Source organism: Oncorhynchus tshawytscha, linkage group LG32 (assembly GCF_018296145.1).
Source record: "Oncorhynchus tshawytscha isolate Ot180627B linkage group LG32, Otsh_v2.0, whole genome shotgun sequence".
NCBI classification, from domain to species: domain Eukaryota; kingdom Metazoa; phylum Chordata; class Actinopteri; order Salmoniformes; family Salmonidae; genus Oncorhynchus; species Oncorhynchus tshawytscha.
The window spans coordinates 4,113,010-4,128,244 of NC_056460.1; the positions used below are offsets into that span (position 1 = coordinate 4,113,010).

Below are 15,235 nucleotides of genomic sequence, written 5' to 3' on the forward strand. Positions count from 1 at the left end.
TCCTGTATGACACATACTCTGGCAATGCAGTACTTCGATAAAGGTTACATCCCAAATGGCACCTTATTTCCTATTTAGTGCACTACTTTTGACCAGGGCCCATGGTGCACATTAGAGAATAGTGTGCCATTTGGGGCACAGTTACAGTCTGAGGAGAAAAGGAAGAGCTCAGGGCCACCATGAGATTTGAATGAAGCTCACAGCAGCACTCCTATTCAGGTCTGAACTGACCATATCTGTTTTGTTTCCTACTTCATGTATTCATGTTCTGCCTGCGTTTCATGGTCTCCTGATGAAGACCTATTGTGTTTTCAAATCTCTCTTCAGAGCATGTGTGCAGATTTGTTATTTTATTTGCTACCTTGTTTTCATACATTTTGAGGTTCAGTTTTTTGGGGTCGTCTTAATGTTGCTAGACTCGCCAACAATGTATTTTTTTATTTCCTCATGGATAGGGCTTTTTAACCAATAATCAACAATCAGGCACGAGCGCCTAAGTCTATTGCATGAGTAATGTTCACGCAAGTTAAGTCCTCCAAATTTTGCCAGTACCCACTTTTAATTAAGCCTAAAAAGATTTATTAGCAATATAAAACATTCAAAATCCTACGCATTATAGGCATTTCTTATCATTTGTCAATTCAAAATATGGATTCATAACCATTCATTAACATACAGTATTACATTGTAATAAGCCTATGTAAGCCAACGATCCAAGAGCATGTCCTCTCCTTGAGCTGTTAGATTAATGACAGAGAACTAATTAGGTCTCAATACAGTGTTCGATACTGATACTGCATTCGCGACTGTTTGACTTGGCAGTGCGACACACATTTTTATTTGTTTGCAAGGGTGTCAGGGCAAAAAATGGACCTGGCCACGTTAGTTTTCGGCTCACAATTTGCTTTTTTATTTTTGATCATCATGATTTATTCAAACAGTAATGTGCAATTTATCAAAAACGTTCCTTCTTTCCGAAGAGGAAACAACAGCATGGGAACACCCATGTCTGTGTGTGTGCAGTGCGCGTAGGGCCTATGTCTACCACTGTGTAGCCACTAATGATAGCCTAACCGTCTTAGAGTAGATGGAAATGCAATTAAAAGGTAACTACAAGGTAGCCATTACTACCTGGCAGGATCGTGATTATTTGCTTCAATCCAGTGGCCAATTGTTTTGAAAACTCTTTCATAAGTGTGCTACAGACATAGGCACCATGTCCCCTAAAGTAAATTGAATTAAATTGCCAAAACTATATAGCCTAATTAGCCCCTCCTGTCTATACAAAAACAATTCAAAATATGCTACTAGATCAAAAAGCATGATTTGGCCACATATGATCATTGGCTTCTTAAAAAAAAATAAAGCTGTGGACTGTTTAAATTGCATTTCCTACAGTCGGAATAGCCCGCAATTTGAGCAGTGCATGCGACAAATATCCTGGTTTTAATGTCTATGCAAATACCACATAGATTGTTGAGTTGAGACAGTAGAAAGTAGAGGCCCAGCCAGGGATATCGCAATATTTCATCATAGTTTGGAAGCAGATGTTGTTGTTTTTTTCCCCCACATTTATTTACCCAGGAAGGCCAGTTGAGAACAAGTTCTCATTTACAACTGCAACCTGGCCAAGATAAAGCAAAGCAGTTTGACACAAACAACAACACAGAGTTACACATGGAATAAACAAACATACAGTCAATAACACAATAGAAAAAAATCTATATACAGTGTGTGTAAATGAGGTAAGATTCAAGAGGTAAGGTAATAAGTAGTGGCGAAGTAATCACAATTTAGCAATTAAACACTGGAGTGATAGATGTGCAGAAGATGAATGTGCAAGTAGAAGTGCAAAGGAGCAAAAAAATAAATAACAATATGGGGATGAGGTAGTTGGACGGGCTATTTACACATGGGCTATGTACAGGTGCAATGATCTGTGAGCTGCTCTGACAGCTGATGCTTAAAGTTAGTGAGGGAGATATGAGTCTCCAGTTTCAGTCATTTTTGCAGTTCGTTTCTGTCATTGGCAGCAGAGAACTGTAAGTTCTATTGCTGTGAAGAGCAGACAATGAAAAGACTCTAATCTGGTGTTTTATAGTTATCAAAATTCTCAACTTAATTGTTTGAACAGTGTTGCCTATTTTATTGGCACCAGTGGAGAGCATATTCACTCTTTATCATTGTTGTGCCAGTTGGAAGTTCGTTTTTGGACAATCATTTCCTCCTCCAGGTTAAATCGATGTCATATTGTAGGCAATTATTTTATCCCTTTTTCATAGGGTGATTATATGGATCAGACAACGTCATTTTTATTGATATTTTTGTCAGCGTCAGCAGAGTAGGCTACCCTGTAATTTTTGTCATATTAAAAAAGATTCCGCTAATGTCTCGAGTCATATAAAGTGAAGTAGAATTGCATAAAATGTTTATAAAAGGCCAAGAAACGTATTTGATATAGCCTACTGTAGGCCAACTTTACGCCACTATTCGCCACTCAGCCATGCATTTGAACAGTACTTTTTGCGAACAGTGATTGAGTTATATTATAAGGCTAAATGATGACTATCCAATCTACTCATCACATTCGGAATAGTAGGCTATCTTACATGATGATACATGGAATGCTTTATTATAAAGGTGCATTTTTATGGTGAAAATGCATCTTCCCCAAACTTGAAACTCACACACCTCCTATGGCGACAGAAACAGCGTGGCTGGTGCGCACGTGATTTAAATGGTAACTACACCAAGCAAATCAAATTTCTGTTTTTTTGGGGGTCCACTGATGCGGTTCAAGCGTTGTTGTGGACTTAGAACATCCAATGTTGTTGTTTTTCTATTAAAAAAGTGGGATTATGAGATCGAAAACCTTCTTTTTTAACTGGGAGAAATCAGTCCTTTGCGGGTTTTTTATTAGTTTACTTTTTGACTTTTTTTTCTCCAAATTCTGTCCTCTAGAGCATGGTTTTCAAATCAGTGGTTCTTTAAACATTCAACCTACAGCTCTCCCTCTAGTACCAGGGTCAGTGCACTCTCAAATGTTGTTTTTTTGCTATAATTGTAAGCCTGCAACACACACACTATACATTTATTACACATGAGTGTGAGTTTGTTACAACCCGCCTCGTGGGAAGTGACAAAGAGGTCTTATAGGACCAGGGCACAAATAATTATAATCCATAATTTTGCTCTTTATTTCACCATATTAAAACCTTATTTGTTCATGGAAAATTGTGAATAACTCACCACAGATTAATGAGAAGGGTGTGCTTGAAAGGATGCACACAACTCTGCAATGTTGGGTTATATTGGAGAGAGTCTCAGTTTTGAATCATTTTCTACACAGTCTGTGCTTGTATTTAAGCTACTGAGGACCGAGAATCCACTCTCACATACAGTTGAAGTCGGAAGTTTACATACACCTTAGCCAAATACATTTCAACTCAGTTTTTCACAATTCCTGATATTTAATCATAGTAAAAATTCCCTGTCTTAGGTCAGATAGGATCACCACTTTATTTTAAGAATGTGAAATATCAGAATAATAGTAGATAATTTATTTCAGCTTTGTTTCTTTCATCATATTCCCAGTGGGTCAGAAGTTTATACACTCAATTAGTATTTGGTAGCATTGCCTTTAAATTGTTTAACTTGGGTCAAACGTTTGGGTAGCCTTCCACAAGCTTCCCACAATAAGTTGGGTGAATTTTGGCCCATTCCTCCTGACAGAGCTGGTGTAACTGAGTCAGGTTTGTAGGTCTCCTTGCTCGCACACGCTTTTTCAGTTCTGCCCACACATTTTTAATAATGGAGTGGTGGCCACTCCAATACCTTGACTTTGTTGGCTTTAAGCCATTTTGCCACAACTTTGGAAGTATGCTTGGGGTCATTGTCCGTTTGGAAGACCCATTTGCGACCAAGATTTAACTTCCTGACTGATGTCTTGAGATGTTGCTTCAATATATCCACATCATTTTCCTCATGATGCCATCTATTTTGTGAAGGGCACCAGTCCCTCCTGCAGCAAAGCATCCCCAGAACATGATACTGCCACCCCCCATGGTGCAAGCCTCCCCCTTTTTCCTCCAAACATAACGATGGTCATTATGGCCAAACAGTTCTATTTTTGTTTCATCAGACCAGGGGACATTTCTCCAAAAAGTACAATCTTTGTCCCCATTTGCAGGGGTCATTGTCCATTTGCAAACCGTTTTCTGGCTTTTTTCTGGCGGTTTTGGAACAGTGGCTTCTTCATTGCCTAGTGGCCTTTCAGGTTATGTCGATATAGGACTCGTTTTTACTGTGGATATAGATACCTTTCCTCCAGTATCTTCACAAGGTCATTTGCTGTTGTTCTGGGATTGATTTGCACTTTTCGCACCAAAGTACGTTCATCTCTAGGAGACAGAACGCGTCTCCTTCCTGAGCTATATGACGGCTGCATGGTCCCATGGTGTTTATACTTGCATACATTTTTTTTGTACAGATGAACGTGGTACCTTCAGGCATTTGGAAATTGCTCCCAAAGATGAACCAGACTTGTGGAGGTCCACAATTTTTTTTCTGAGGTCTTGACTGATTTCGCTAGATTTTCCCATGATGTCAAGTAAAGAGGCACTGAGTTTGAAGGTAGGCCTTGAAATACATCCACAGGTACACCTCCAATTGCCTCAAATGATGTCAATTAGCCTATCAGAAGCTTCTAAAGCCATGAGCTAATTTTCCAAGCTGTTTCAAGTCAGCCAATGTAGAGTATGTAAACTTCTGACCCACTGGAATTGTGATACAGTGAGTTATAAGTGAAAAAATCTGGAGGTCGACTGATTATGATTTTTCAACGCCGATACCGATTATTGGAGGATCAAAAACGTCGATACCGATTAATCGGACGATTTTTATTTATTTATTTGTAATAATGACAATTACAACAATACTGAATGAACACTTATTTTAACTTAATATAATACATCAATAAAATCAATTTAGCCTCAAGTAAATAATGAAACATGTTCAATTTGGTTTAAATAATGCAAAAACAAAGTGTTGGAGAAGAAAGAAAAAGTGCAATATGTGCTATGTAGGAAAGCTAACGTTTCAGTTCCTTGCTCAGAACATGAGAACATATGAAAGCTGGTGGTTCCTTTTAATATTCCCAGGTAAGACATTTTAGGTTGTAGTTATTATAGGAATTATAGGACTATTTCCCTCTATACCATTTGTATTTCATTAACCTTTGACTATTAGATGTTCTTATAGGCACTTTAGTATTGCCAGTGTAACAGTATAGCTTCCGTCCCTCTCCTTGCCCCTCCCTGGGCTCGAACCAGCAACACAACGAAAACAGCCACCATCGAAGCAGCATTACCCATGCAGAGCAAGGGGAACAACTACTAGAAGGCTCAGAGCGAGTGACATTTGAAACGCTATTAGCGCGTGCTAACTAGCTAGCCATTTCACTTCGGTTACACCAGCCTCATCTCGGGAGTTGATAGGCTTGAAGTCATAAACAGCGCAATGCTTGACGCACAACGAAGAGCTGCTAGCAAAACGCACGGAAGTGCTGTTTGAATTAATGTTTACACGCCTGATTCTGCCTACCACCGCTCAGTCAGTTACTTAGATACTTGTATGCTTGTATGCTCAGTCAGATTATATGCAACGCAGGACACGCTAGATTATATCTAGCAATATCATCAACCATGTGTAGTTAACTAGTGATTATGATTGATTGTTTTTTATAAGATATGTTTAATGCTAGCTAGCAACTTACCTTGGCTCACTGCATTTGCGTAACAGGCAGTCTCCTTGTGAAGTGCAACGAGAGAGAGGAAGGTCGTTATTGCGTTGGACTAGTTAACTGTAAGGTTGCAAGATTGGATCCCCCGAGCTGACACGGTGAAAATCTGTCGTTCTGCCCCTGAACGAGGCAGTTAACACACCGTTCCTAGGCCGTCATTGAAAATAAGAATGTGTTCTTAACCGACTTGCCTAGTTAAATAAAGGTGTATATATAAAACATATATATGTATATATAAAACATATATATATATATATATATACACACAATGTGATTTTCTGGATTTTTTTTCCTAATTTTGTCTGTCATAGTTGAAGTGTACCTATGATAAAAATTACAGGCCTCTCATCTTTTTAAGTGGGAGAACTTGCACAATTGGTGGCTGACTAAATACTTTTTTGCCCCACTGTATATATATATTTTTTGCCCCACTGTATGTATATATATGTATGTATATATATATATGTATGTATATATATATATTTATCGGCACCCAAAAATACCGGCCATTCCGATTAATCGGTCGACCTCTACTGTTAACTTGTCCGAACCAACTTGCCAAAACTATAGTTTGTTAACAAGAAATTTGGTTGTGGTGTGGTTGAAAAAGGAGTTTAATGACTCCAACCTAAGTGTATGTTAACTTCCGACTTCAAAATTGAGGCAATGATTAAGAAGTTGGAGCTCTTCACTGTCTGCAATAACAAGGACAACACACAGGTCTTTCCATCATTGTATGGTTTTTTTGTATGCAAATGAACTCAAGCTGACGACCAATGTCAAATGTGATTGTCACGCCCTGGTCTTAGTATTTTGTGTTTTCTATAATTATTTGGTCAGGCCAGGGTGTGACATGGGTTTATTTTGTGTTGTGTTTATGTATTGGTTTTTTTTCGTAGGTTTTGGGATTGTGGCTTAGTGGGGTTTTCTAGCAGAGTCTATGGCTGCCTGAGGCGGTTCTCAATCAGAGTCAGGTGATTCTCGTTGTCTCTGATTGGGAACCATATTTAGGTAGCCCGGGTTTCACTGTGTGTTTTTGGGTGATTGTTCCTGTCTCAGTGTGTTTGTATTTCACCAGACAGGCTGTATAGGTTTTCACATTTCCGTTTGTTGTTTTGTATTGTTCGTTTTCATCTTTCATTAAACATGTATCGAACTAACCACGCTGCATTTTGGTCCGACTCTCCTTCGACGGAAGAAAGCCGTAACAGTGATTTAGCAAATCACCTGAGTGAGTTGGGTGTGCAATTATGCAGTTACTTTCTCGAAATGGATGACACAAACAACTGGATTCGTTATCCCTTTCATGCCCTGCCTCTAGTCCATTACCGATATCTGAACAAGAGGGACTCTTGCAACAAGCGGTTCTGTGAAAATGTAATTTAATCAGAAGCCACTGCCAGATTTCTGGAGTATCCTGCCTTGGAAAATTGCGCTGTTAAGACACTGATGCCCATTGCAGCCACGTACCTATGTGAGAGTGGATTCCCGGCCCTCACTAGCATGAATACTAAATACACGCACAGACTGTGGGAAATTATTTAAGACTGAGACTGTCTCCAATACAACTCAACATTGCAGAGTTGTCCACATCCTTTCAAGCACATCCTTCTCATTAACCTGTGGTGAGTTAATCACAATTTTTAATGAACAAATAAGGTTTAATATGTAAGATGGAAAAATAAAGAGCAAAATGATTGATTATAATTATTTGTGCCCTGGTCCTAAAGGAGCTCTTTGTCACTTCCCACGGGCCAGGTTGTGACAAAAACTCACGCTCATTCTTGTGTGTGTGTGTGTGTGTGTGTGTGTCAGGCTTACAATGATGGCAAAAAACAACATTTGAGAGTGCGCTGATCCTGTTGCTAGAGGGGCTACGCAGGTGGAGGTTGAACGTTTGAAGGAGTACGGGACTATAAACAGTTTGGGAACCACTGATCTAAATGAATGAAACTAAACTAAATCCCTTCCCTGTCTCCCCTGTTGACCACAGATTGTGCAGCCTGACCCTCAAGAAGCTGATTGTCCTCAAAGAATTGGACCGAGAGCTTAGCTCCGTGGTGATAGCTGTCAAAATACAGGTGAGTCCAGGTTAAGAAGATTATGACGATTTAAGTGATGTGCTTCGGATTGTATTAGTATCAAATGGAGTGTCCCTAAAAACAGGAACTTGGATTGCTGTTGACCATTGAAGTCTTGTGTAATGGGATGGTTTGGTAACAACTGCTTGCATCAATTGACTGATAATATTTTCTGAAATAAACAACACAAAATCAAAGGACTATATCAAGGTCAATCCTAATAGGCAATTTACTCAAATATGGAAATAACTAACAAAAGCTAATGGCCAACATCGGAAATATTTTTCTCTTCTCTGTGGTCCTCCTTACAAGCTATTTCTAAAGCCATTGCATATCTTTTCTACATCCTTTATTTCATGCATCTTGGCAGAAGTGCGACTTAGCTATATACTTTTCCTTTCACACCTGACAACCTCCCCAGAATCTCTCCTTCCACTAAGCTCAATAGTCTGAGGACTGCCCAAGCGGTTACCAAGGTGACCACTTGTTCGATAGGAACAGAGAGAAAATAAAATATATTACAGTTATGTCCGACCGTTACTTGGGGCACGCTGCATTCTAAAGTAGTCGCTTTGGCCTGCGGTACTGCCCAGGGCTCGCATATTGCTCAGGGTACTGTGCAGTCTGAGAGAAAGAGCATTGTCTGGTTGAACTGTGTTCTTTCTGTTCTCTCTAATTACTGGTGGTAAATTCACTGGTCATTTGCACTATGCACTTCATGAGTGTTGAGAGGTAGATTATCAAAAATCTGTGCAATAATTTTGTATACTGTACATGGCAAGCTTACCTTTCAGATACACACAGAGATCTGACATTTACTACATTGGTGGGATTGATTTGTCAATACATAAATAAATTGCACTTTAATCTAAGAGGGGCCCAAACAGGTCCGAACAGTTTAGACATACCTCAAGAGATTTTAAGCTTGTCAGCATGACAGTTACAGTTCATCAGGTGGTAGAAAACCTGACCTGAAAACCTTAGGTGGCTGTTCCCTATCAGACCCTGAAGTGTCCGTCAATATTGCCCACCGCTGCTCTGTCCTCAAGTAACTCTGTACTTCAGCATATTTCTGAGAACACCATTCAGGTCTACTCCTTTCTTCCTGTGTTGATTGTGATGGCTAGCTAGCGCCTGGCTCGACTTGTCAGAAAAGGGACTTAAATGGCCACATCTGATCCTCTGATGACCGCATGTTGAGCATTAACACAAAATAACCAAATGTTACGGCGTACGCAGGAGTTAAGACGGGTCTCGACTGCTCTTTATTCCCCATTGACAGGAGGAAAAAGAGTGTGAAAAATGTTTGTTCTTGGTCACTCTGTATCTCTAGCAACTGAACTCAGAAGATCAAATCAAATTTATTTATATAGCCCTTCGTACATCAGCTGATATCTCAAAGTGCTGTACAGAAACCCAGCCTAAAACCCCAAACAGCAAGCAATGCAGGTGTAGAAGCACGGTGGCTAGGAAAAACTCCCTAGAAAGGCCAAAACCCACCTTTTTGTAGGAAGAAACCTTAGAAGAGGAACCAGGCTGTGGTAAAATAATTGTTATATTGATTGGTTTAATACTGGGTTTACGCTACACGGAATGAACGGACAAACATTGGCCAACTCCTTTACCGGGCTGGACTCTTTTTAGTCCTCTTAAGTCCTTTGGCTGTGCCGGGTGGAGAAAGTTATAACAGAACATGGCCAAGATGTTCAAATGTTCATAAATGACCAGCATGGTCGTATAATAATAAGGCAGAACAGTTGAAACTGGAGCAGCAGCACGGTCAGATGGACTGGGGACAGCAAGGAGTCATCATGTCAGGTAGTCCTGGGGCATGGTCCTAGGGCTCAGGTCCTCCGAGAGAGAGAAGGAGAGTATTAGAGAACGCACACTTAGATTCACACAGGACACCGAATAGAACAGGAGAAGTACTCCAGATATAACAAACTGACCCTAGCCCCCCGACACATAAACTACTGCAGCATAAATACTGGAGGCTGAGACAGGAGGGGTCAGGAGACACTGTGGACCCATCCGAGGACACCCCGGACAGGGCCAAACAGGAAGGATATAACCCCACCCACTTTGCCAAAGCACAGCCCCCACACCACTAGAGGGATATCTTCAACCACCAACTTACCATCCTGAGACAGGGCCGAGTATAGCCCACAAAGATCTCCGCCATGGCACAACCCAAGGGGGGGCGCCAACCCAGACAGGATGACCACATCAGTGAATCAACCCACTCAGGTGACGCACCCCTTCCAGGGACGGCATGAGAGAGCCCCAGTGAGGCAGAGAATCCCAGTGGAAAGAGGGGAACCGGCCAGGCAGAGACAGCAAGGGCGGTTCATAGCTCCAGAGCCTTTCCGTTCACCTTCCCACTCCTGGACCAGACTACACTCAATCATATGACCCACTGAAGAGATGAGTCTTCAGTAAAGACTTAAAGGTTGAGACCGAGTTTGCGTCTCTGACATGGGTAGGCAGACCGTTCCATAAAAATGGAGCTCTATAGGAGAAAGCCCTGCCTCCAGCTGTTTGCTTAGAAATTCTAGGGACAATTAGGAGGCCTGCGTCTTGTGACCGTAGCGTACGGTGTAGGTATGTACGGCAGGACCAAATCAGGGAGATAGGTAGGAAGCCCATGTAATGCTTTGTAGGTTAGCAGTAAAACCTTGAAATCAGCCCTTGCTTTGACAGGAAGCCAGTGTAGAGAGGCTAGCACTGGAGTAATATGATCAATTTTTTGGTTCTAGTCAGGATTCTAGCAGCCGTATTTAGCACCAACTGAAGTTTATTTAGTGCTTTATCCGGGTAGCCAGAAAGTAGAGCATTGCAGTAGTCTAACCTAGAAGTGACAAAAGCATGGATAAATTTTTCTGCATCATTTTTGGACAGAAAGTTTCTGATTTTTGCAATGTTACGTAGATGGAAAAAACTGTCCTTGAAATGGTCTTGATATGTTCTTCAAAAGAGAGATCAGGGTCCAGAGTAATGCCGAGGTCCTTCAGTTTTATTTGAGACGACTGTACAACCATTAAGATTAATTGTCAGATTCAACAGAAGATCTCTTTGTTTCTTGGGACCTATTGATACTAGAGCAGGAAGATTGTCGCGGTTTTGTTCCGAATGTTAAAACCCGATAATAGATACTTGTTTTTGGACCTTTCAGTTTTTTGAACGCCTTCCGAAATTCGTTAATTTTATTGTCATTGAGCTAGCCAATAGCTTTGGTTGCAGACGTATCTGAAGCCGACACCTACCTACTCACTTAGTTGTCAGGACCCATGGGGCTACTCTTGGAAGCCACATGTCTTTTCTTCCTGCTCTAGTATCAATTTGCATTAATTTCTTGAAGTAGCTAGCACATCTTTTTTAGTTTGCTGAGTCACCATGAGAGGAATCCATGTCCGAATACAGATTTATTTATACAGAGTTTTATTTTCCTCACAAACTTTCCTTCTCCCTTTCATCTCTAAAGACTGAATGTATTGTGATGCTGAACGTTTGAAGGGGTATTTTAGTACAGCTGTGTGCGACTGCACATTAGACGTTAGATGCTGACTGCTGCTCTTGTCTTGTTAACAATTAGCCTGTTGCATTTACAGTCAATTAATTTGGATGTGAAGCTAGCCTCCCACGAGAACTAAACAGTCAGCATGAAAAGTTAGTGAAGCGCTAACTGACCGTGATAGAAAGAAAATACGCTTTTCCCCCAATTTTTTTCTGCATGTCATTAGCCGTGTCCGAATTCTGGCTTGCCAACTACTTACTTAAACTGCATACATATTAATCGTACTATGTACTATTTAGCACATACTGTTTAGTAAAAAGTATGCTGTGGTATGCCACGGCCACAAGTGCACCTGGGAACTTGGAAACAAAATGAGCTCAGACTGGGGATGCCGAGTTTCATCTGAGTTGGATGACTGTTAAAAAATATTTTTCCCAGTCGGAGCATGGTTTTTCAGATTTCCCTGTTGTCTTGAATTCACCAACAGATATGGCTTCGCATATGGACCGGAAAGGATCGTCTGTAGCTCCACCCAGTGCTCTTTCACTCCAGCGGAGTGCGGAGTGTTGTTAGCTGAGTAGCATTTGGAAAAACGTATTTGGAGTAGGGATGCACGATATATCGGCGAACATATCAGATTTGGACGATATTAGCTAAAAATGCTGACATCGGCCTGATGTCTAGTTTAACGCCGATGTGCAAAACCGATGTCAAAGCTGACGTGCATACCTATATAATGTATTTTGGTGTATAATGTTATTTTGGTGTTGGTGTATAAGTGTTATCTCATTATTTTCCGGACAGTTTTAGTCCTGTGTATTTTGGACGGGTGGTTTCATACGCCCTAGTGTTGGCATGTCCATGTCTCCGCTGTCGTTGGAATAAATAGATTCATTTACGATATTACCTGCTCTCTGCGTTTGACTCCTCCACCGCACCATTTATAGAAGTCGTAACAGAAGCCTGCACCACCTATGGAGTCAGCAGGCGCAGCAACCACCCCTCTCCCAACTATGAAGAGTGTGTACATCATCATACAGCTGTCCTCCATCGGATCGGTTCAGCGATGGACCAGATGTTGGAGAGGTTGGAGCGATGGGAGAGGAGTGGTCTACCCCAGCTCCCCCACAGACGACGCCACCTACTCCACCTACGTCGTCCTCTGGGTCCAGCACATTGCGTCTCTCCCCCCCGAGGGAGTACGATGGAGCGGTGGCTGGGTGCCAGGGATTTTTGCTCGAGCTCTACCTGGCTACCGTGCGTCCGGCTCCCTCGGTGAGGAGAGTGTGAGCCTCCTCGTCTCCTGTTTGACGGGTAGGGCCCTGGACTGGGCCAACGCTGTCTGGAACAGCCCAGACTCGGCTCGGGACCACTACCCGGAGTTCACCCGCCGTTTTCGAGCTGTGTTCGACCACCCACCAGAGGGAAAAGCGGCGGGTGAGCGACTGTTCCACCTCAGACAGGAGACGAGGAGTGCGCAGGACTTCGCGTTGGAGTTCAGGACCCTGGCTGCTGGTGCTGGGTGGAATGACAGGGCCCTGATGGACCATTACCGTTGCAGTCTCCGGGAGGACGTCCGCCGGGAGCTAGCTTGTCGGGACACAACTCTCTCCCTGGATGAACTGATAGACATGTCGATTCGACTGGACAACTTGCTAGCTGCCCGCGGGCGTTCAGAAGGGGTCCTGTCAATTCCACCTTCCAGTCCTCCCGCTCCAACTCCGATGGAGTTGGGAGGAGCTGCATCTAGGGAGACCGGAGGAGGAGGCTCCTCCTACGCCTATTGTGGCCGGAGAGGACACACTTCGGACCGGTCCTGGAGGAGTTCCTCTGGGAGTCGAGCTGGCAGGCGGAACACTTCTCGGCCACCCCAGGTGAGTAGGCACAAAACTCACCCAGAGCTCCCTGTTGGTCACATGTTTTTGTTTATTTTTTTCCCTGCGTTTTTTCCCCTCTCTTCAGCATAAGGCGCTAGTCGATTCAGGCGCAGCTGGGAGTTTTATGGATCGCGGACTCGCCCGTAAGTTGGGTATTCCCTAAGTGCAGATAGACCCACCTGTCCCCGTGCACTCCTTAGATAGCCGACCGTTCGGGTCAGGGCTGGTCAGGGAGGCCACGATTCCGCTGGACATGGTAACGCAGGGGGATCATAGGGAGAAGATCAGTTTCTACCTTATTGATTCACCTGGGTTTCCAGTGGTGTTGGGGGTTCCCTGGCTGGCTATTCACAATCCCCTCATTTTCTGGAAACAGGGGGCTCTTCAGGGGTGGTCAGACGAGTGTTTGGGTAGGTGTATAGGAGTTTCCATCGGTGCCACGACGGTGGAGAGTCCAGACCAGGTTTCCACCATGCGCATTCCCCCAGAATATGCCGATTTGGCTATCGCTTTTAGTAAGAAAAAAGCGACCAAATTACCACCCCATCGACGGTGGGATTGCGTGATAAACCTCCAGGAGAACGCTGCATCGGATCGGTTCCGATCCAACTGCCCCGGAGTCACGTGTACCCACTGTCACATGAGGAGACGTTGGCTATGGAGACATATGTCACGGAAGCTCTGAGACAGGGGTACATTCGGCCCTCCATGTCACCCGTCTCCTCGAGTTTCTTTTTTGTGAGGAAAAAGGAGGGAGGTCTGCGTCCGTGCATTGATTATCGAGGTCTCAATTCAATCACAGTGGGATTTAGTTATCCGCTACCTCTCATCGCTACGGCGGTGGAATCATTCCACGGACCGCGTTTCTTCACAAAACTGGACCTCAGGAGCGTGTGTAATCTGGTGCGTATTCGGGGAGGAGACTAGTGGAAAACAGCGGTTAGTACCACATCAGGCCACTATGAGTACCTCGTCATGCTGTATGGGTTCGAAGAATGCTCCAGCCGTCTTCCAATCCTTTGTAGATGAGATTCTCAGGGACTTGCACGGGCAGGGTGTGGTAGTCTATATTGATGACATCTTGATTTATTCTGCCACACGCGCCGCGCATGTCTCCCTGGTGCTTAAGGTCCTTGGGCGACTGCTGGAGCATGACCTATACGTCAAGGCTGAGAAATGTGTGTTCTCCAAACAAGTCGTTTCCTTCCTGAGTTATCGCATTTCCAGCTCGGGGGTAGTGATGGAGTGTGACCGCGTTAACGCCGTGTGTAATTGGCCGACTCCGACCACGGTAAAGGAGGTGCAGTGGTTTTTAGCGTTTGCCAATTACTACCAGAGGTTTATCCGGGGTTTTGGCCAAGTAACGGCGCCCATTACCTCAATGCTGAAGGGGGGGCCGGGTGGTCGGCAGAGGCTGATGGAGTCTTCAACCAGTTGAAGGCGCTGTTCACTGAAGCTCCCGTGTTGGCGCATCCGGACCCTTCGTTAGCATTCATAGTGGAGGTGGATGCGTCCGAGGCTGGGGTTGGAGCCGTGCTGTCTCAGCGCTCGGGCACGCCACCGAATCTCCGTCCCTGCGCTTTCTTTCCTAAGAAGCTGGGTCCGGCGGAGCGGAACTATGATGTGGGGGACCGGGAGTTACTAGCTATGGTAAAGGCCCTGAAGGTGTGGAGACACTGGCTAGAGGGGGCTAAACACCCTTTCCTCATCTGGACTGACCACCGCAATCTGGAGTATATTCGAGCAGCAAGGAGACTGAATCTGCGTCAGGCTAGGTGGGCCATGTTCTTTACACGCTTTAGATTTACGATCTCTTATAGACCAGGTTCCCTTAACACTAAGGCCGACGCGCTGTCCCGTCCCTATGACACCGAGGACCGGTCCATCGATCCCACTCCCATCCTTCCAGCCTCTCGGCTGGTGGCCCCGGTGGTATGGGAGGTGGACACGGACATCGAGCGGG

The 15,235-nt window shown here is 43.7% G+C and overlaps 1 protein-coding gene across 1 annotated transcript in view; it reads left to right on the forward strand.

Annotated features, from left to right (window-relative positions):
- Positions 1-15,235, forward strand: part of si:ch211-126j24.1 (phosphofurin acidic cluster sorting protein 2) — a 106,407-nt gene that overhangs the window by 34,237 nt on the left and 56,935 nt on the right. Inside the window, 1 exon segment of the mRNA XM_024396757.2 lies at positions 7,794-7,881. Coding sequence (XP_024252525.2) covers positions 7,794-7,881 — 88 coding nt within the window.